This window comes from Diospyros lotus, chromosome 1 (assembly GCF_014633365.1).
Source record: "Diospyros lotus cultivar Yz01 chromosome 1, ASM1463336v1, whole genome shotgun sequence".
In the NCBI taxonomy this organism is placed as follows: domain Eukaryota; kingdom Viridiplantae; phylum Streptophyta; class Magnoliopsida; order Ericales; family Ebenaceae; genus Diospyros; species Diospyros lotus.
This window is the reverse complement of record NC_068338.1, coordinates 34,164,091-34,187,439: the sequence shown is the minus strand read 5'-3', so window position 1 is coordinate 34,187,439 and position 23,349 is coordinate 34,164,091. Positions and strand designations below refer to the sequence as shown.

The 23,349-nt window shown below is 38.5% G+C and overlaps 1 protein-coding gene across 4 annotated transcripts in view; it reads right to left on the bottom strand.

The window, feature by feature from the left end:
• LOC127789885 (uncharacterized) overlaps positions 1-23,349 on the bottom strand; it is a 72,711-nt gene that overhangs the window by 48,763 nt on the left and 599 nt on the right. For 3 of the 4 annotated variants that reach the window (XM_052318971.1, XM_052318953.1, XM_052318979.1), the window contains exons 2-7: positions 23,147-23,233; positions 22,446-22,577; positions 5,995-6,066; positions 4,041-4,111; positions 3,843-3,942; positions 3,635-3,733 (exon numbers count right to left, since the gene is read on the bottom strand). In XM_052318971.1, coding sequence (XP_052174931.1) covers positions 3,635-3,733; positions 3,843-3,942; positions 4,041-4,111; positions 5,995-6,066; positions 22,446-22,577; positions 23,147-23,233 — 561 coding nt within the window. The remainder of the gene's footprint in view (positions 1-3,634; positions 3,734-3,842; positions 3,943-4,040; positions 4,112-5,994; positions 6,067-22,445; positions 22,578-23,146; positions 23,234-23,349) is intronic. The other variant, XM_052318962.1, reaches the window with a different exon arrangement.

Sequence of the window (23,349 nt, the reverse complement as noted above, 5' to 3'; positions counted from 1 at the left end):
TAGATATCACATGTCCCAAGTATTCCACCCGTGGTTATGCAAAAGCACACTTAGATTTCTTGATAAACAATTGATTGAACCTAAGGACCTCAAAGGTAATTTTTAGGTGATCAATGTGCTAGTGGAATAAGGGACTATAGATAAGGATGTCATCAAAAAGAAAAGTATAAATTTGCGTAGGTAGGGTTCAAAAATGTAATACATTAGGGCCTGAAATGTGGCAGGAGCATTTATAAAGCCAAAGGACATTACTAAGAATTCGTAATGCCCTCGATGAGTGGTGAAAGCAATTTTTGGTATGCCATCAAGGTTCATACAAATCTGGTGATACCCTAATCTAAGGTCTAATTTAGTGAAAACAATTGCATGCTTAAGCTCATCCAAGAGGTCTTCGATTATAGGGATTGGAAATTTGTTCTTTACAGTGTGAGTGTTGAGCTGGCGGTAATCAATGCAAAAGTGACAGCTCCCATCCTTCTTTTTAACAAGAAATATGGGTAATGCATATGGGCTTTAACTTGGTCGAATGATTGACCTTGTCAGCATGTCCTTAATCAATTTCTCGATCTCAACTTTTTGTTTAGAGGGATATCGATAGGCTCTGATGTTAATAGGTTCAGTGTTGGGTTTTAAAACAATGGAATGGCCATAATGTCTATGGGAAGAAAGTGAATGGGGTTCTTCAAATAAGTCCCTAAATTCAAGTAGAAGTTTATTAAGGGAATCTAGTTCATGTACCTCCCATTGTAGACTGTTAGGGGTGATTTCTCCTTTTCCATTCTGCTCCCTCTCCTCGTCTGCATGCTCTACTGCATGGATTGAGAAAAGTTGGGCCACCTGAGTCCACTTAGACTTCAAAAAATTTTGTAGCTTCCTCCCTGTTATCATCTTACATATCCTCGTCTTTGGGTTGCCAGTAAGGGTCATCCTCTTGCCCACCTTCTCAAACGTGACTTCATTTTGTTGAAGTCAAAACTTATAAGGCTAACTCCCTTCATCTAGTCCACACCAAGGACTATGTCACAACCCCCTAACTTAAACAGCCTTAAGTTTGCTTCAAATGTCTCCCTATGCAGCTCCCAACCAAATCCCACACAAGCAGATCAACACATCACTTTGTGACCGTTTGCTACAGTCACAGACAATGGATAAGTCCCTGTCAATTCACACTTTAACTTCTTGGTTGTCCCCTTATCCAAGAAGCTATGAGTGCTCCCGCTATCAATCAACATCATTAGCCTATTGTCCTGCACCTTCCCTTTTACCCAAATGATCTTACTGTTAGTGAGACCTTTGAAGGCATGAAGTGAGATCTCCACATTCTCCTCTCCTTCCCCTTCACCCTGCATGAATGCTCCATCGTCATTCTCCTCTGTTTTCTCTTCTCCTTCTAACAACAAAAGCTACCTTCAACATTGGGGCCCTGTATGTCGATTCCCACAATAGAAGCAGAAGTTGGACTTCCTCCTTTGTTCTGCAAGCTTCCCACTGTTTATAGGAATAGGAACAATTGCAGTTGAAGGGCTCCCTCCATGGCCGCCCTGGTTGGCCATTCCTCCTCTCCCCACACCTTTGCCACTTATCTAGAGCATCCCCAAACTCATACTCCTCATCAGCCACCTCTGCTTCTTCATTAACGCCTCCACTGTCAACTCTTGTATCCGTGCACACTCAGCTGCTTGTTTGATCGTTTTAGGCTCTTGCATCTTGATAGTTGGCCTCAACTCCTCACTTAATCCACTCACAAAACTAAAGACAAAATATCCCTCTATCAAATGTGGATTTAAGATTAACTTAAGTGACTTAATCTCCTCAAATCTCAATTGGTATGACTACACCGATCCCTCCTAACGTAGCTTATTAAACTCTTCTACTATGTCCATCATGTTTCTGTCACCAAACCTTTCACATAGGTCCTCCACAAATTTAGCCCACCGACAACCTTCTTTAGCTCCCATCCACCCCTGAAACCATGCATTCCCCGCATCATTAAGGTAAGCAGTGGTGAGAGTCACATACTGCTGTTCAGGCACATGGTAGAAGATGAACACTCTATTGCATCTACACACCCACCATCTCGGATTCACTCCATTGAACATGGGGAATCTCCAATTTCGGAAATGGAAAACCAAGCTGATGAGGAACAACTTGAATCCCCTATCTCCTCTCAATCGTGTTTTCCCCTACTATCACTAGATCTGCCATAAATTCAGAGGCATCCTCCATTCGAGGGGTCGGAATGTGCCCTGGCAAGATCGGGTCATATCTCTCTCTGAGAGGGAATTCTAGAGAGGGTCTTACCTAGTGTTGACTCGCGAACATCCTTACGAACATTTGCATTTGATCTTTCACTTGATTATGTTGCTCCCGGCTCTCCTCCCGCCATCGCTCCATGGCTCCTTCAATTCTTCTTTCCACCACTGTCTCCATAGATGATTCCATACTTCCCATCCAAATTTGCATATCAACCACTGTCACAGTGACCTGCTGACTAAGTTAGTTAATATCATGACTGTGTATCTTTTATTTGTTGTGTATTTGTATTTCTTGTGGTAGTTATGTCCAAGGGAGACAGTTATTGTCATATGGTTATAACTTTTGTATTTAAACTTCATTCAGGAATGGAAAAGGATCATCAGAGAAGTTATTCAAAATCTGGGTTGTATTGTGTAGATCTTTGGGTTCTCTTCCAACGAGCCCATTCAATTTGTCAAAATAGGTGGAAAAGGCAAGAAGAAATCTCATCTTCCTAGCCCTGACAGTAGGGATTCTGGATTTAATCACCCTATTATGAGATCGCATTCCAAGGGACCACATCATCTTTGATCATGGCAAAAGCTTCTAAACGGTGCCAGGTGGCTCTCCCTTGGCTAAATCATCAGCCATGTCTCAAGAGGGGGAGATGTGGCCAAGTAGGTGCTAGGTGCAGCCAGACGTTCACCTAAGAACTGCCCACTCCAACATCCTTATACATATTGACATTAAGACATGGTTTCACCATTACAATACACCACCTCTGCTAATTTCCCTCCCATGCTAAATACTGTACTGTACATGTGCACACAACAAACATATCTACCGAACTATTGTGTAACACTAATTACCCTCCCTCCCTCCCTCCCTCTCTCTTAGATCCATAGGAACACTAGTTTATCCCTATTGTAAATCTTTTGAGAGGTATATAGAACTACTGACCCTGTGTGGCCTTAGAACTATGTGCGCTCATATATAATACATACTTAGATAACCACAATGAGAGGATAGTCATTGGTGAAGCTGGCAATCACTCATCAAGAAGGAAGGCTAAAGAATGGCATTCAAGATATATTGATTATAACTACAATTATAGCATCCAAGACACACCAATTACATCTCACCACATTCCTAAAAAAGTATAAATCTAGTAACTCGAGTAAACATCCAGAATAAAATATTCTGGATAAAGACACATTGATGACAACAGCTCAGATGCTCCAAGCCTCCAACCTGAAAAGAAGACTAGGAACGCATAACACAATTTTCAGAGAGAGAAGAGATCAGAGCCTCTATCATGAATTAGAAAGTGAAACAATAAGTTGCAAAGTAAAATGAGTTGTATTGCAGGCAAACCAAATGCCAAAACCAGGACACTCACCAAAATATCAAAGTCCTGCTCCTCTGGTGATTTCTCATCTGTTACAGGAACACGTTCATAATCAACAAGGTAACCTTCTGCTTGCAGTTTTTCATACACCTAGTTTGGAGAAATATTTATGAAAAAAAATATAAGAAAATGTTGCAAATATGCAAAGTAAACTGTTCCACATCCATCAAGACTGAAATAAGAGATAGTTTTACTTTACCTCAAGTGGTGTTTGGACAGAATCAGATGTTACTGGTTCCCACTGATCCACCATCTGACCATCTGGTAGTTCATCAGTTACAAGGATCTTATTCCCATATCTGTTAAGTCAGGTTGCAAATAAAATTTTGTTATAAAGGCAATAATACACTTGGGGTAATAACATAAATTGACAAACAATTGCAGGCAGATAAAGTACCTCGCAGCTTCTACCAGGATATCTTCTTTCAATCTAGCTTCCATTTGTTCAAGCCTATCCCTGTTGATACCCTGATTAATTTAATACAAAAAGTTTACTAAGTGTTAGGCTAAAGTAACAATCATAAGAAAGGAAGAAAATGCTAAATGCAACAATACTACCCAGAGCCAACAACCTATTAATATATGAAATAGAAGCTGCTGTGCTAAAATAAATATGAAAACTATGTAGATCAACACCATCAATTTGAACAATCTAATCAAACACACGCATGAGCGCACAGAGTTATCAGGATTTTGAGTGGCTTCGCCCCATCATTAGGAAGCTTAACTGCTTACATAAATTCCTTAAAAGTTAAAACTTTATGAATATTTCTCAAACTAGCTAACAATTGTAAGGAATTTTTTATTAATCTAACATTATTTATTTTCTTATTTATGAAACTAACATTGGATTTGGGAATTTTACTGAAGTAGCATCGAATGTTATCCGAGCCTTGACTAAAAGAGACCCGCCGATTAGACAGGCAGGTTTGGTGCCAACAAAGAGCAACCAATCTAACTAATGGGACTATGTTTGGCCTAGACCCAACATTCCAACTAGCAGGTCTAGCCCAAGGCTCAAAAGCTGATGATTCCTCATTCATGATTTGGTGGGATGGTGTCAGGTCTTTGGGATAAGGTCAATTCTTTGCTAATTGAGAGAATTAGGGCAAAATTTAGGGGAGAAATGAGAGGAAGATTGAAAGAAAGAGAGGGAAACAGAAGTAAGCGAGAGAGAAAGCAAAGTCAAGAGAGAGAAATAGAGAATTTCTGGAAATATGCTTTTCAATGCCTTTACATTTAGCTGGATTAGATTTTTATATCCAAGCGGTTTAGTTTGGCGCCCAGAAGGCTGCCAATACAAGGTACAACTGCCAATACAAAGTACAACTTTGAGCAACTTGTTACTGTTTAACTGCTGTAAAAATACCAAGAAACCCTTACAAACATTAGGTGCATGACAGATGGGAACTGCTGAAAGGAATGTACTGAGAAACTTTCAGAGCTTCTGGAAGTCCCTCACATTTCCATGGCCTACAGCCTCATTCACCAGTACCTTAGCCCTCGTTCTCTCTACAAAAAACTCAATTCACAGTCTAAATATATGGTGATATTTACATGACGGCATCTTATATTGTGAACTCTGTTTGATTATATGGATCCCGAATGATTAGTAATGGCCATGTAGTGCTCACTTCTCAATTTTGTATTCAAGTTCCATGCTTATTGTTTTTCCTGTTGGCTGCCTCCATTGCATATGGGTGTTATTTTTTATTCACACCAACTTCTGGAACGATTAGCGAGAGAAAGTGAATGTGGTGGCAGTTGCCCAACACTTGCAAAGAAAATTTGTTTAGTGTTTGCATAGACCCGTCAGTTTAATTAGCGGGTCTATCCCAGGTGAGGTTCAGATCACATCCGACGCTACTTTGATAAAAATCTTCAATCCGATGTTACTTTCATAAAAAGTAATATTAATGTTGAATTATAAAAAATTTCCAATTGTAAGTTAAAGTTGAAAATCAAATGTCAGAGAAGATCAATTGATTGATAACAGCAAATTGAAAACCAAGCAAAGTACATTTCTCATCTAAAGTCCAAATCACTGTATAATGATCAAACAGGGAAAAAGAAGATAAAAATAAAGGAAAATATATGTAAAATTACATTTGCTAACCATATACCCATACCGATTGTGTTGCAAAATTAGCAAATTAATGGTATACAGAATAAGGAACCAAATGTAGTATGAATTAAAGAAAATCCCTGCATTCTCTGGATCATAAATTATGGACCATTGACATAGGAGAACATTAACATTATTTCAAGAGATGGCAAGAAGGGTGCAAACTCAAAGTAGCATGAAGAATCATAATTAAATTTAAGATAACACTGTTTCTTGAAAAACCTACCGTATATTGCAGATTAGAGAAGGGCCTCTCCACATCACGCAAAACAAACGGACGTCCATTTATATACACCACCTGCTTCAGAAATACAATTGAAACAACCATAGAAGATAAAGTGTATACATTCCAGAGATCTATGATACTGATCAACTGATGTTTCCCATAATGCCAACATCCAAACCTTCTTTTGCATTTGAAAACTAGTCAGAGTGGCTGTATTTGATTAATGCCTATAGGTGTTTCAAAAGTGCATTTTCAGAGTCCTGGAGAAGAAAATGCATCATAGGTTTAAATGCAGTTGAAAATTTTACGGTATTTTATTCAAAACATTCCTTCTATAATTCTTGGTGGTTCCTCATGGGATGTGAGTTTAAAGTAATTCTAGATGCCGGAGAACAAAACATTTCACACTGCACCTGTTCTTTCACATTTTCATCCAAGATCCAGGAGCCATGTGTGAGTGTGCACAATGGAGCACAAAAATCTAGTATCAGAAACATCAGTTATCCTTTGTGTTGATTCACAATAATTAATGTCAGCGATGAAGGATCAGATCTTGTCTCTATTCTCGGACAAGATCAAATCAGTGTTGATTGATGGTAATGATTATATGTATTTCCTAAATAAAGAGTGTATCTTCTAGATCTAGATTGATATTTTTATGGCAGTATATTTCCATAAGTTGTTGTATCCTAAAAGCTGTATAGGTTTCCTAATCTAGGTTTAGAATCTTTCTTAAATCAGTTTTAGCAACTTCCTATAGGAAGTTTGTGTATAAATCAGATTCACCTGTGAAAGGGGAATAAGATTGAAGAGAAGCATTTTTTTCCAAGTCCTTCTTGACATGGCATCAGAGCATTAGGATCCCAATTACCAGTTTCCTTGGGACTATCGTAGCTTTTCTCTTTCAGTCTTCCTTTCTTCTTTTCAATCAATCTTCTTTGATATCATGTCTACCACCCAAGACCTTACACCTGACTCGACTGATTCCAGCAATACAACAGAAATACCGTTTGCTGGAACTCACAATGGGGGCAAAGGGTGGGGGGGGAATTACAAAACCTTCAAGCAGCTTACCAATTGAACAGTAAGAACTACTTGCAATGGTCTCAATTGATCTGCACCTTTTTCAAAGGAAAAGGAAAGCTCAGTCATTTATTGGGAACAGGTCCTAAGGAGAAGGATCCGACATTTGCAACATGGGATGAAGAAGACTCCTTGGTGATGTCCTGGCTCTAGAACTCCATGATTTCAAATATCAATGACACGGTCATGTTCTTGACAATAGCCAAGGACATTTAGGAAGCAATAAGCCTTGCGTATTCCAAGGTCCGTGATGCAGCCCAGATTTATGAAATAAGGGCCAAGGTGGTAACAACCAAGCAAGGTGTGAAGACTATCATAGAATATGCAAACTCTATGGCAAGAACTAGATCACTACCAATGCTTGAAGATGAGATGCAGTGAGAATGTGGCACTACACAAAAGATTTGTGGAAAAAGAGAGGGCATACGACTTCTTAGCCGGCCTCAACATAGAATTTGACACGGTAAGGGTATAAATCCTCGATAAGGAGGACTTGCCTTCCTTCAACGAAGTAATTTCTTTAATACAAGCAAAAGAAGGAAGAAGGGGTGTCATGCTAGAAACTTTCCCGGGAGAAAGATCTACTCCAGTGTCTTTGAAGACTCACAATCAGAGCAAAGGGCCTAGAGAAGAAAAGAAACCTATGGACAGAGATTCTTTATGGTGTACCTTTTGTAAAAAGCCTAGGCACACCATAGAGAAGTGTTGGAAGCTCTATGGAAGGCCACCTAAAGGAGGATCGGAAAGGAGCCAAGTGCAAGGACAAGCATATATGGCCAGCAATTGCCAACAATCTGAACCAAAAGATTCAGAATAAGGAGAGGCCCTAGAACTCAACAGGGCAGAAATTGAACGATTAAGGAGTTTTTTGGGATCCCTCGACAAGAAGACTAAAAAATGTACCTACTCTCTTACTCTTACTAGTACTTCTTCCTCTTTTTTTCCCCTACATGTTTCAGAAATTGTGCACTAGAACTCTTGGGTCCTAGATTCTAGTGCTTCAAATCACATTACCACTTTTCCACATTTGTTTATCTCCTATAATCCTTGCCCTAGCTCAAGAAAAATTACAATGGCCGATGGCTCTCTCACCACTATTGCTGGCCAAGGAGATGTTCTTCTTAATGAATATCTCACCCTTAAAAATGTTCATCATGTTCCTAAGTTATTTACTAATCTCATATCTATCCAAAAACTCATTAAAGACACTAATTGCAGTGTGTTTTTTCATTCGAATGTCTGTGAGATACAAGAACAGGGCAAGAAAATGATGATTGGGCTTGCGAGAACTAGAGAAGGACTATACTATCTTGAGGAACTAGGTGGGCAAGACAAAAAGGAGATCCTTCCTCTCATGTCATGCCTAGCACAGTCCAACACAAATCAGTTATGGTTACACCATTACAAACTTGGTCATCCCTCTTTCCTCACTCTTAAGTTGATGTTTCCTGAATTAGCTAGGGGTCTAGACATTAAGAATTTTCATTGGGCTATGTGTGAGTTTGCAAAACATAAAAGGATGTCTTTTCACTTATCCAATAAAAGAACTAATTCTCCTTTTTCTTTAATTCATAGTGACATTTGGGGTCCATCAAATGTTCCCAATATTTCGGGGGCACAATGGTCTGTTATTTTTGTGGATGATTGTACAAGAGTAGTCTGGTTATATTTGCCGAAAACAAAGTTAGAAGTAAGCCATGTTTTCCCTATATTCTATAACATGATCAAGAATCAATTTGGGGTAAAAGTAAAACGATTTAGGTCTGACAATGCTAAAGATTTTTTCAACCAATCCATATCCGTGTTCTTTCAACAAAAATGTGTCATTCATGAATCCTCTTGTCCCTACACTCCTCAACAAAATAGAGTGGCCGAAAGGAAAAATGGCCACCTTCTGGCTGTTATTAGAGCTCTTCTCTTCCATCATAATGTTCCTAAACATTATTGGAAGGAAGCAACTAATAGCCACCTCTCTCATAAACAGACTTCCATAAAAAACCCTAGAATCTTGTAGTCCAATTCAAATGTTGACCAACCACTTTCTTGATTTTCATGTAACTAGTTATTGGCAACCCAAGATATTCGGGTGTAGAGCCTATGTCCATATTCCTATAGTCAATAGAGGGAAATTAGATCCCCGTGCCCTAAAGTGTGTGTTCATTGGATATTCCCCTACTCAAAAAGATTATCAGTGCTACCATCCTCCTTCAAAGAAATTTTTCATGTTTGCAGATGTGACCTTTGCAGAAAGTGAGTCCTATTTTAGACACTCTAATGCTCAAGAACAGAACCTAACTCTGTCCAGTAGAGATTATTCTCTCATTCTCTCATACTATGATTTGTCACCCTCCTTGAATTCATCTCCTAATCTGAAATAGGTATGACATCAGAGGAAATTTCTCTAACGACTCCTCGACCACTACAAGTGTATTCAAGGAGGAAGAAACTAGAATCTAACCCTATGCAAGCCTCAACATCCACTACTAGCTTTGACTCGACTACATACAAGATTGTGTCACGGAAGGGGACCTAGGACTGATACACCTTATAGTTACAATCTTGGTTTATTTTTTTTTGCTTACTATTGTCATTTCCATTTCACTGTAATTTTGTTATTTTCCTGCTGTAATTTCCCCTAGTGACATTAGCTGGAAGATTCCCATGTGGAGGGGAATTAGAATAGGACAAAGAAGCGGTTATAATCGCATGGAGGAGGGATCTGCTGTAGCAGTCCCCCTAACACCGAGTGTTATATATTTCCATCTTGTTGGAGAAAGAGGCATAGAATGATAACAACCCGAATTGATCCTCCTCCATTGCTCCAATCTCTCTTCTTCTTCTCTCTCATTCTTCACTCTTGTCCTCTCCCTCCCTTGCTCTGTTTTATTTTGTGTTGGTCGAACCCACTCCTAATTCAATTGGGGCTAGGAGTAGTTGCATTCACGGGTGTGCCGTGACAGATTGGCACTGACAATTCAGCCAACTTTCCAAAGCCATCCCCAGGTCATTCCATAATCGATTCCTCAACACTGGATGATAACCCTGTGAAACCTATTGAACCCACTCTTGAAACAAACACATCTAAGTGTGATCTTGATTGGCCCATTGCACTTAGGAAAGGAACTAGAACTTGTACCAAACATCCTTTACACCTATTTCTCTCATATTCTAAGCTATCATCTACCCACAAGGCCTTTCTTACCAATCTTCATACCATTCCTATCCCTAGAATTTTTTTTTAAAGCTATAGGGAATAAGAATTGGAAGGATGCCATGGAAGCTAAGATGACAGCCCTAGAAAAAAATCAGATGTGAGATTTGGTGCAATTGCCTAAGGGAAAACACCTGGTGAATTGTAAATTGGTGTATACTTAAAGTACAAGCCTGACAGGTCATTAGATTGGTGTAAGGTAAGATTGGTGGCCAAGGGATATACACAAGTATATGGGGTGGATTACTTAAGACACCTTTCCACCAGTGGCAAAACTGAATACAATTAGGGTGCTTCTATCTTTGGAAGCTAACCTATACTGGCCAGTGCATCAATTTGATGTAAAAAATGCAGTTTTGCATGGAAATCTAGAGGAGGAAGTATATATGGAAGTGCCACCAATGTATGGTCCAACCACACAAGAACCAGTAGTATGTAAACTAAAGAAACCTTGTATGAACTGAAACAATCTCCAAGGGCTTGGTTCGGCAGATTTACAAGTGTGATGCTCAACATGGCATATAGGCAAAGCCAAGGAGATCATACCCTATTCTTCCATCACTCGGCCACAGGGGGAGTGATAGTGTTTACTGTATACGTGGATGACATTGTTGTCACTGGAAATAATGAGGAGGGCATGCATAAGCTAAAAGAATGTTTGGTGAGAAAAATTGAGATTAAAGATTTTGGGGGATTGAAATATTTTTTGAGAATAGAAGTGGCTCATTTAAAAGAGGGCATTTTTATTTCTCAGCAAAAGTATGTAGTGGATCTCCTAAATGAAACTGGGATGCTAGGTTGCAAAGTAGTTGAAACTCCCATTGAACGAAATCATAAGCTAGCTTTGGAGGATAATATGGTTGACAAGGGAGCTTATCAAAGGCTGGTTGGAAAGTTGATATATCTAGCTCATACTTGGCCAAACATAGCCTATGCAGTAGGAATGGTCAGCCAATTTATGCATAACCCAAGAGGAACTCATCTCAAGGCCGTATGTAGGATTCTACATTATTTGAAAGGCACACTTGGGAACGGCATTTTATTCAAAAAAAAGAGAAGCCATATTACTAGAAGCTTATGCTGACTATGCAGGATCTGTTGTAGATAGAAGGACAACATCTGGCTATTGTACCTTGTTGGGGGGTAATTTGGTGACATGGAGAAACAAAAAACATAATATGGTTGCTCGGTCAAGTGCAAAAGCTAAGTTTAGATCTATAGCTTTAGAGATGTGTGAACTAATGTGGTTAAAGATATTATTAGATGATCTCAAGATTGAATGGACAACACCTATGAAACTTTACTGTGATAACAAGTTAGCAATTAGTATTGCACATAATCCAGTTCAACATGACAAAACAAAGCATGTTAAAGTGGATAGACATTTCATAAAGGAGAAATTGGATAGTGGATTGATTTGTGCTCCCTATGTTTCCTCAAGTGATCAACTAGCAGATGTGCTAACCAAGGGATTTCCTGGAGCCGTGTTCAAAAGAATGATGAGCAAGATTGGAATGCATGATATCCACTCCCAATCTTGAGGGGAAGTGTTAGCGATGAAGGATTAGATCTTGTCTCTATTCTCAAACAAGATCAAATCAGTGTTGATTGATGGTAATGATTATATGTATTTCCTAAATAAAGAGTGTATCTTCTAGATCTAGATTGATATTTTTATGGCTATATATTTCCATAAGTTGTTGTATCCTAAAAGCTGTATAGGTTTCCTAATCTAGGTTTAGAATCTTTCTTAAATCAGTTTTAGCAACTTCCTAATCTAAAGAGGAAGTTAGTGTATAAATCAGATTCACCCGCGAGAGGGAAATAAGATTGAAGATAAGCATTTTTTCCAAGTCCTTCTTGACAATTAACAAAATGATTTACAGAGAAAAGAGCACCTGTTCGACTGAAATTATCAAGGACAATCGAGGGGATGGGAAGAAGAGTAGAGTCCTCCACCTTTAAATCAATACATGAAACAAGCAGAAAAGGAATGCTTGATTGAATCTAAATGTGCTGAGAACAAGAAGTTAAATACTCTACCTATCCTTATCTTTTCTCCTAGAAAGTAGGAGATGAGATAGGATATTCTATCTCCTAAATTATAGAGATAACCTAAAATTCTAAACATACACATTCAAACTTTAAGGCAAGCATTAAAAAAGATGAAAAATCATAAGGAGGTGGGACCGGATAATATACCAATAGAAGCATGGAAATGCATGGGAGAAAAGGGTATCTTCTGGCTAACGAAATTATTTAACATGATTCTTAAATCAAAAAAGATGCCAGATGAGTGGAGGAAGAGTACTTTGGTCCTTATATATAAGAACAAAGGAGATGTTCAAAACTGTGAAAATTACAGAGGAATTAAATTAATAAGCCATACCATGAAACTCTGGGAGAGAGTAATAGACCAGAGGCTCAGAAAAAAAACAGAGGTCTCAGAAAATCAGTTTGGTTTCATGCCCGGTAGATCAACAATGGAAGCTATATACCTACTGAGGCACCTAATGGAAAGGTATCGGGATCATCAGAAGGACCTACATATTGTGTTTATAGATCTAGAAAAAGGCCTATGATAGGGTCCCTAGAGAAGTATTATAGAGGGTTTTAGAGAAGAAAGGAGTCCGAATAACCTATATACAAGCCCTTAAGGACATGTATCATGGTGCAAAGACAAGGGTCAGAACATGCGGAGGGGATACTGAACCGTTTAAAATTACAATAGAATTGCATCAAGATTCTGCACGAAGTCCATACTTATTTGCTTTAGTAATGGATGAACTCACTAAAGATATTCAGACAGAGGTGCCATGGTGTATGCTATTTACAGACGACATAATGTTGGTGGATAAAACAAAAGAAAGAGTGAACACTAAACTTGAGTTATGGAGAAACAATTTAGAATCTAAGGGATTTAAATTAAGCAGAAAGAAAACAGAATATATGGAATGTAAATTTAGTAAGAATGCAAGAGTGGAGGATGTTATAATAAAATTGGAAGACCAAATCTTACAAAAAAAAGACCATTTTCGATATTTGGGATCAGTGATTCAAAAAGATAGAGAAATTCACGAGGATGTCACACATAGAATTAAGGCAGGTTGGCTAAAATGGAGAAATGCATCGGGGGTGTTATGTGATGGTAAAATCCCATTAAAATTGAAAGTAAAATTCTATAGGACAGCTATAAGACCAGTTTTGTTGTACGGCTCAAAATGTTGGGCAGTCAAATACCAACATGAGCAAAAGACGAGTGTAGCGGAGATGAGGATGTTAAAATGGATGTGCGGCCATACAAGAAAAGATAAAATTAGAAATGAAGTTATTCGTAATAAAATAGGAGTAGTGCAAATAGAGGAGAAGATGAGAGAGACTAGACTAAGATGGTTTGGTCATGTGAGAAGGAGACTAAGAGACGCTCCTGTGAGGAGAGTTGATGGAATGGAACAATTAATCAAAAAAAGAGGTAGAGGCAGATCTAAGAAGACTTTGAGGGAGACATTAAAGTTCGATATGAAGTGTATGGATCTCAATGAAGATATGACAAAAGATAGAAATACATGAAAGTCTAGAATTCATGTAGCCGACCCCACATAGTGGGATAAAGGCTGGATATGTTGTTGTTGTTACACATTCAAACTTTAAATTATAAGATACAATAATTCAATCTATATGGCCGGATGGCCTTATCCTTCATAAACAATCTTCAACTTTGAATTTCGTCCAACACTCCCCCTTAAGCTGCGGAATAGATGCACACCATTCCCAGCTTGCCAATAAGAAATTCGAACCTTGGTCTCACCATAGCCTTTGTGAACACATCTGCTACTTGATCTTTGGTGGAAATATAAAACAAGACTATCCCTCCATCTTCAATTTCTTGTTTTATAAAACTTCTGTCTATCCTCACATGCTTCATGTGATCATGTTGAATAGGATTTTTTACTATACATATTGCCGATTTACTATCACTGTAGACCCTTGTAGGTTGAGCCAAGGGTATCTTGATGCGGTCACCAATCAAGACTCGGCCCAAGGCCAACTCAACCAAACCGGAACAGTATCACCAAAATAGTAGTGCCATAATGTTATTTTAATACTTCTTAAGTTTTAGAATTCTACTTGATTTAGGATTCTACTTTATATTTCTACTTGATTTAAGATTCTATTTCATGTTTCTACTTGATTTAGGATTCTACTTCATGTTTGATTAGGGTTTTATTTTTATTAGGATTCTAGTTAACTTTTATTTAGGATTTATTTCTATTAGAATTCTAGTTGGATTTTGTTTACAAATATTAGATGGATTTGGATTAGCCAAATACTATAAATATGCCTAGAATTTAGAGTTTGTAATCAAGTTTTTCTTAATCAAATTTCAGCAACCTATTTGGGTTTTCTTAGCAAAATAGTCTTGTTTTTGCGTCTTCTTGAAAACCAAACTTCGGCCATTGAAGTTTGCTCTTTCAAGGGTTTATTTTGGTGTGTTTTTTTTCACATACGCGCTACACGTTGCGTCAGGTGGTATCAGAGTGGTTCATCAACCAATCAAATGGTCAATCTTGAAGTTAACGGTAGCAACCAGCCTCGCGACGGTGATCGGGGGCTGCTCGTGGTTTGGAGAGCAATCGAAGAACAACGGGAAATAACTCGTACAATAGAGCAGCAATTGGAGCGAATCTGCAACCAATTGGGCGTTTTACAACGAGTTAAGGATAATCGGAACCGGACTAATGGCATGAATCAAGCCGGCTATGTTAAACCGAGAAGACCAGCCATTAATCTTGTCCTCATTAATCCTAGAAGACCAATGATGGATAATAGCGACGATGAAGATGATCTTGGTCGTATGATAGCCAACCCTAGTGGTAGAGGGGTTAGGAGGAATGCGCAACAACACAACCATTGAGGAAACGATGAGTATAAACTAAAGAATGGCTTTTCGGTGAGTTTGGAGCTTGATCTCGAAGATTATGTTGTCCCAGCAACCTCAACGTCTACAAACTCAGGTCTGATTTATGCTACTAACATGACAGAAACTCAAAGGTTATTAACTCATACTGGGGTATTTTCTAGTCCCGAGGGCTTAGACATTGCTTCGCAACCCAATGATGGTAGCATTTCTTCTGATCGACTTGCGACTGTAAAGGAGATGGAGGTCATGGTAGCAAATCCTTCTACAGTTTATTCAAGCTCTGGCATGGTTGAATCTAAGGCAATAAGAACATATTCACCTTCGCAATTGAAAAAACAAGATGGTCACATGGGTCTCTTTGTGGATAGGGGTGCTGGATCTCCTAGGCTAGTTAACTCAATTGCTGCTATAGCTGATCAAGTGCTTAGACCAAAGGAGGATTCAAGCATCAATATTTTAAGTGATGGAGAGACTGCTAGTAATCATGGAATAAATTTTTATTCGAAACAGTTACAAAAGAATGTTTCTCCAGGCAAGAAAAATTTATGGATGAATTCGAAAGCTGTTGAGGAGTCAAAATCAAGAAAGCTGATGAGAGGAGAAGGACCTATGATAAGATCTACCAGATTAGAGAAGCGCTCAAGATGGAAGGTTTAACGTCCTCAATCTAACAATAATAATACAATGGAGGCAGAGGGCAACAAACATGGTGATGGTTGGACCCATGCCAATGCAGATATGGCTAAGAAGGGGAGAAATGTCTTTGCTCATGTTCCCTTAGCAGAAAAATTCAAGCGGTTTAGGAAGATGTCAAGCAAAAGTTACACAAATAAGAAGTACAAGGCGACAGCTGACAAGCATAGGAAGCACAAGGTATTTGAGGTTGGAGATGAAGTCATGATATCCTTGAAGAAGGAACGGATTCCAGCAGGAAAGCAGAACAAGTTCAAGCCAAAGAAATATGGTCCTTACAAGATTCCAAAGAAGACCAATGACAATGCTTATGTTGTGGATTTGCCTAATCATATGGATATTTCTAAACATTCAAAGTGGCTAATCTCTCTTCATACTTATCGGATGTGGATTTGTCCAAACAAGATCAAAATTCGAGGTCGAATTTTTTCTCAAGTGAAGGTGAATGATGCGGTCACCAATCAAGACTCGGCCCAAGGTATTTGAGGTTGGAGATGAAGTCATGATATCCTTGAAGAAGGAACGGATTCCAGCAGGAAAGCAGAACAAGTTCAAGCCAAAGAAATATGGTCCTTACAAGATTCCAAAGAAGACCAATGACAATGCTTATGTTGTGGATTTGCCTAATCATATGAATATTTCTAAACATTCAAAGTGGCTAATCTCTCTTCATACTTATCGGATGTGGATTTGTCCAAACAAGATCAAAATTCGAGGTCGAATTTTTTCTCAAGTGAAGGTGAATGATGCGGTCACCAATCAAGACTCGGCCCAAGGCCAACCCAACCAAACCGGAACAGTATCACCAAAATAATAGTGTCATAATGTTATTTTAATGCTTCTTAAGTTTTAGAATTCTACTTTATATTTCTACTTGATTTAGGATTCTATTTCATGTTTCTACTTGATTTAGGATTCTACTTCATGTTTGATTAGGGTTTTATTTTTATTAGGATTCTAGTTGACTTTTATTTATGATTTATTTCTATTAGGATTCTAGTTGGATTTTGTTTACAAATATTAGATGGATTTGGATTAGCCAAATACTATAAATATGCCTAGAATCTAAAGTTTGTAATCAAGTTTTTCTTAATCAAATTTCAGCAACCTATTTGGGTTTTCTTAGCAAAACAATCTTGTTTTTGCGTCTTCTTGAAAGCCAAACTTCGGCCATTGAAGTTTGTTCTTTCAAGGATTTATTTTGGTATGTTTTTTTTTACATACGCGCTACACGCTGCATCATATCTTTAGGTCCTTCAATAGCCTCTCTAACCATATCACTTCACATATTCCTTGAGCTATCGCTTGAAACTCTGCCTCAGCACTGCTACGGGCCACCACAGATTGTTTTTTGCTTCTCCATGTCACAACATTTCCCCATACCTTGATACAATATCCCATTGTTGACCTATTGTCCTCATTTGAGCCTGCCCAATCTGCATCCACAAATCCTTTAATTCCCTTTTCTTTTGTTTTTTGAAACATTAATCCTTTTCCAGGTGTTCCTTTAAGATACCTTAGTACATGAAATACTGCATCCATATGTCTTTGTGTGGGAGAGTGCATACATTGACTTATTTTACTTACTACATAGGCAATGTCAGGTCGAGTCAAAGACAAATAAATCAACCTTCCCACCAAGCGTTGGTACCTCTCCTTGTCTACGGGAATATCACACTCTTGTTCTCTTGATTTCCAGCCCTTGTCTAGTGGAGTGCCAGTAGGTCTACATGCCAACATCCCGGCGTCCTTTAATAAATCCAGGGTGTACTTTCTCTATGATACAAATAACCCTTCTTGACTTCTAGCCACTTCCATACCCAAGAAGTATTTCATCAACCCGAGATCTTTGACTTCAAATTCCGCCTTCAGCTACCCTTTTAAAGTTTCAATTTCTTGTAGATCATCACATGTTACAATGATATCATCAACATAAACAATTAGAATAGATTTCTTCCCATATTCTGTGGTTTTCACAAACAACGTATGATTAGCTTGTCCCTATTGATACCCAAATTGAATTAAGGTCATGCTGAATTTTTTGAGCCATGCCCTAGGTGACTGCTTTAATCCATATAGAGATTTTCTCAACTTGCACACATTTCCTATGCCAGCCTCCCCTTCAAAACCAGGTGGGATCCTCATATATATTTCCTCATCTAAGTCCCCATTAAGAAATGCATTCTTAATATCAAACTGAAACAGTGGCCAATCTAAATTTACTGCAATAGAAAGAATTACTCGGATAGAATTCAACTTAGCCACATGTGCAAAAGTCTCCTCATAATCTATCTCATATGTTTGAATGAACCCTTGGGCCACCAACCGGGCTTTATACCTTTCAATACTACCATCAGCATTGTGTTTCACAGTAAATACCCATCAGCATCCAACTATCTTCTTGTCTAAAGGTCTCTTCACTATTTCCCAAGTGCCATTTCCTACCAGGGCCTTCATTTCCTCCATAAATGTTGCTTTCCATTTAGGATCCTGCATTGCTCCTGGGATATCTTTTGGAACAACTATACTGTCAACTTTAGCAATAAACCCTCTGAATTTAGGAGACAACTTACCATAGGTCAAATGATTTTTCAGTGGGTATTTGCACAGGACCTTACCCCCTTTCGTAGAGCTATGGGCACTGCCCAATCCATCCGTCCTCTGGTGCGACATCACTGCTAGTGTCATGCTCCTTCCTGAGAGTTTCCCTTGTTTCAGGGCTGTCTTTTAAACATTCTTCTTTAGTCCTATATGCATCTTCTGAAGGACCAACAGTTGCTGGTAGAGATGATTGACACTGTTGTAGCTTAGTTTGGTCTTTTGGTTGTCGGGAATAAACAAACAGAGGGTCAGCTGGTGGTTTGGTATTGTTCTGACCAGAACAATGGCCAGATACTACTGTGTTAGAATTAGTTGTTAATTCATGGACTGTTGGAGTTGTATTTGCTGTTGTAGGAGTCATTGTTAGTGTGTTATCAAAGGTTTTAATCATTTCTCCCCCTTGAGAATACACTGGTAGTGAAAGAGTGGGAGGAGAAAGTGGATTAGTGGGAGGATCCATAGGTAATTTGGACTGATAGTAGGGAATATCCTCATAGAATGTAACATCGGAGGAAATATAGTATTTTCGGTTCATAGGGCTGTAACACTTGTATCCTTTTTGGGTAGGAGAATAACCAATGAAGAGGCATTTTAGGGCCTTGGGATCAAGCTTAGTACGAGAGGGATTGTGATTGTGAACATAAGCAACACAGCCAAACACTTTAGGCGCAAGGGATTGGAGAAAAGGAGCGTGAGGATATAAGGCACAAAGGGTATCAATGGGGGTTTTGAAGCTCAAGGTCTTGGAGGGTAGATGATTTATAAGAAAAGTTGTTGTAAGAACCACCTCCCCCCAGTAGGAATGAGGGACATGGGTTGTGAACATCATTGCTCTTGCAACTTCTAAGAGATGCCTATTTTTCCGTTCGGCCACACCATTTTGTTGTGGTGTGTAAGAGCAAGAGCTTTGATGTAAAATTCCATGGTCAAGCAAGTAATTGGTTAGGTCATGAGAAAAATATTCCCTCCCATTGTCAGTCCTAAGAATGTGAATTGAAGCTTGGAACATATTCACAACAAATTGATGAAATTGTTTAAAGATACCACTAGCTTCGGATTTCTCCTTCATAAGGTATATCCAACATGCTCTAGAGTGGTCATCTATGAAGGTTATGAACCACCTAGAACCAGAAATATTTGGGAGTTTAGAGGGGCCCCAAATATCATTATGGATTAGATGGAATGGAGATGAGGATTTGGATTGGATGGAATGATGGACCTTAGACTGTTTTGCAAGAGTACAATGCTCACATGAAAAAATGTGATCTTTATTAATGAAGAATTGGGGATACAAAAATTTAAGGTAAGGGAAACTAGGGTGTCCTAACCGCTTATGCCATAACATAGCTTTGGCATTAGCGTTAACATTGAAAACAAATTTATTTGAATGAGCAGCTTCTAATGAGTTCTCAGGCAACCAATAGAGGCCATCCCTAGCTTCAGCACTGCCAATCATCATCCTCGAGATTTGGTCCTGAAATAAACAGTAGGATGGAAAGAATATCACTTTGCAATTCATGTTACTTGTAATCCTACTTACAGATAACAAGTTGTAACTTAATCCTAGAACATATAGAACTGAATCAAGTTTTAACTTTGAAATACACACTTTACCAAGACCCAAAGCAGGAGAGGTAGAACCATCAGCCATAGAAATCTCAATCAGCTTTCTACATAGTCTATATTCGGTCATACATTCCATGGAACTTGACATATGGTCAGATGCTCCTGTATCTATTATCCATACATCCTTAGGAATCTGTTTTGACACTAAAGAGCAGTGAGGGTTACCTTGCAGAGCAACGGAGGCTGTAGGTTGAGCATTAGAAGAATCAGCCAATCTTGTTCCTTGACTAAGCAGCCTGTATAATGTCTGTATTTGTTCTTCTGTCACATTTAAGTCTGATTTTAATCATTTTTCTCCACCTGATTTTGGCCCATCTTCACCAGATGCAGCAGCCACATAGGCTGATCTGCTGCCTTCTCGTTTATTCCTTGGTTTCCAATCGGCTGGTTTGCCATGGATCTTCCAACAAGTCTCTCGGGTGTGGTATGGTCTCTTGCAATGATCACACCATTGCTTTTCTCTCCCAGAATATTTTTGACCAAAATCCCCTTGCTTAACAGTAACAAGGGCTAAATGTTGGTTAGTCAAATCAGCAGTCGATTGAAGCATAACCTTTTGGCGGCTTTCTTCTCTTCTAACTTCTGCAAAAACTTCCCTTAAATTGGGCAGAGGTTTAGTGCCTAAGATCCTGCCATGTACCTCATCTAGATCACTGTTAAGTCCATGGAGAAAATCGAAAATTCGATCTTTTTCGATCATCTTATTATATTTAACACTATCAGCAGCACTCTCCCAAGTAATAGTATAAAACAAATCCATCTCATGCCATAATTCTACCAAAGTATTAAAATAATCTGTAACACTTAGATTACCTTGTTTGGTATTCCTTATGGCTGACCTTACCTCAAAGCTTTGAGATGAATTCTCCAAATCCGAATACATTTCTTGCACCGAGTCCCAAATCTCCTTGGTTGTTTTGTGGAAGAGGTATGTCCTTCCAATCCTAGTCTCCATGGAATTTATCAACCATGCCATGATGGTTGAATTTTTTGCCTCCCATATGCCATAAGAAGCGTCTGTTGGCGAAGGAGCTGGAGTCGCACCAGTCAAATATCTAGCTTTCCCTTTACCATTGATCACCAATAAAACTGATTGAAACCACTCCCTAAAATTACTCTCATTTAACTTATGGTGAGTAATTTGTAGTGGGTGATTGTCGATTGAATAGCTGGACATGTTAGGAACGGATTGTGAAGGAGTCGAAAGGTGAACAGCACTTGGGGAATTGGTGGCTGAAGTTTCTGTAAAGGTAGGGTTTTGGGTTGCATCGGCCATGATTTTCTTTTTCAAAAAAAAGGAAGAAACAAAACGGCAAAAACAAAAAACTACTTGAGGCCTAACCTAGGCTCTGATACCATGAAACAAGCAAAACAGGAATGCTTGATTGAATCTAAATGTGCTGAGAACAAGAAGTTAAATACTCTACCTATCCTTATCTTTTCTCCTAGAAAGTAGGAGATGAGATAGGATATTCTATCTCCTAAAATTTAAGAAATACTATCTCCTAAATTATAGAGATAACCTAAAATTCTAAACATACACATTCAAACTTTAAATTATAAGATACAATAATTCAATCTATATGGCCGGATGGCCTTATCCTTCATAAACAATCTTCAACTTTGAATTTCATCCAACAATACACATATCACATTTTATGGGTGTCATGTCACGAAAAAATTCATTCTCTCAACTCTCAACTATGTAATAATTATGTTAACGAGACCAAAACTTACATTGATGACAATGGAAATGAAGGAAAAGGGTCCAAAGGGTTTACTAGTCAGCTCAAGGACAAAAATTGCTCAGTATAAGGCTATTTTTACGAGCATGCAAGAGGGAACAAGAGTATTAAGTCCAGAGTTTATTGCAATGAGGTAGAAGCAACATGGTATCTGCATGAAGCTTTGAGCTATGGCAGCTGAACAAATGTCTCTGATTTTTAGCAAGCTTGCACTGTGTACTCAACAAAACTCATTGTGGTGTTGTGTGAGATTGACTTTCTTAGATAAAGAGTCCATACCAGGGTCTTGAACCCTTGATGCACTTTGAATCTAATGACATGTATTTGGATATTTGCTCTTGGATGTTTCTGCCTTTTCTTTATCTTCAAAATTATAGCTAACATCAATTGTTTCTATAGCACTTTTCTGTTAAGTTTTAGCACTTGCAAAAGTATTGACACAATTATTGTTCTATTTACAATCACAAACATAACTTGCTCAATGCTTGTATAATCCTACCTCATTTTTTATTATGGTAAGAACTTAATCTGCCCCTAAAACCTAGCATCAAAATAAAGTAGTCAGCTTTACCGGCTCCTCGCGAAGGTTTATCCAAAGGACCTGAGCTTGCTTCCCATCCATTTGAGCACCAATGAAATTAAGAACATTCCGGATCCCATCAATGGTGGGAATTGCAACACCATGAACATGCAATGAATCAGCCTATTGCATAAATAGAAAGGAAAAAAAATCCAAGCATGTTAGTTTTCTACGAAAACATATCTTATAAGATTCTACAAGTGTGAATAATATTAATATCTGCATCACAAGTATATAAAGTAGGAAGCACATACTCAAATCTAATTGCCAGCACAATAAAATCAGAAAAAAGGTCATCATATCCACGTTGTTTATATGGAGGAGTAATAAACACAGTAATGCAAGGCACTTAGGGCAATTCACCACACAAGCAATTACCCGGCAGAGAAATGCGGATGGACCCTAATGAGTCCAAATTAGATGTGAGGTCTCACGAAAGAAGCTCTAATACGAGTGGATTGCAGGGGCGGTTTGAAAATAGGCTAAGATGGAAGATCAAACAAGTTGTAGGAACGAATACTCTACACTGCTCCATTGTAATAGTGATTCAATTGCGGTTTGAAAATAGGCTAAGATAGAAGATCAAACAAGTTGTAGGAACGAATACTATACACCGCTCCATTGTAGTAGTGATTCAATTGTGTGATCTATAAAGGAAATCCACTCCGTTAGGCGAATCAAACTCCATTCACCTTATAACTTCGCCAATGATAGTTTTGTTGACAACTAAGCAAACTTCCGGCCTTTCGACAAGATTCTTGCTCAGCAAATTTGATTTGCTTCAAAAGGTTAAAAAGTATCAAAATCATAGTTCAGCAAAACAATAACCGGAGGCAAGTTTTAAAGAGCGTAAACCCAAAAAAGTTCAGAAGACGAGTAACAATTAGTAGACGAG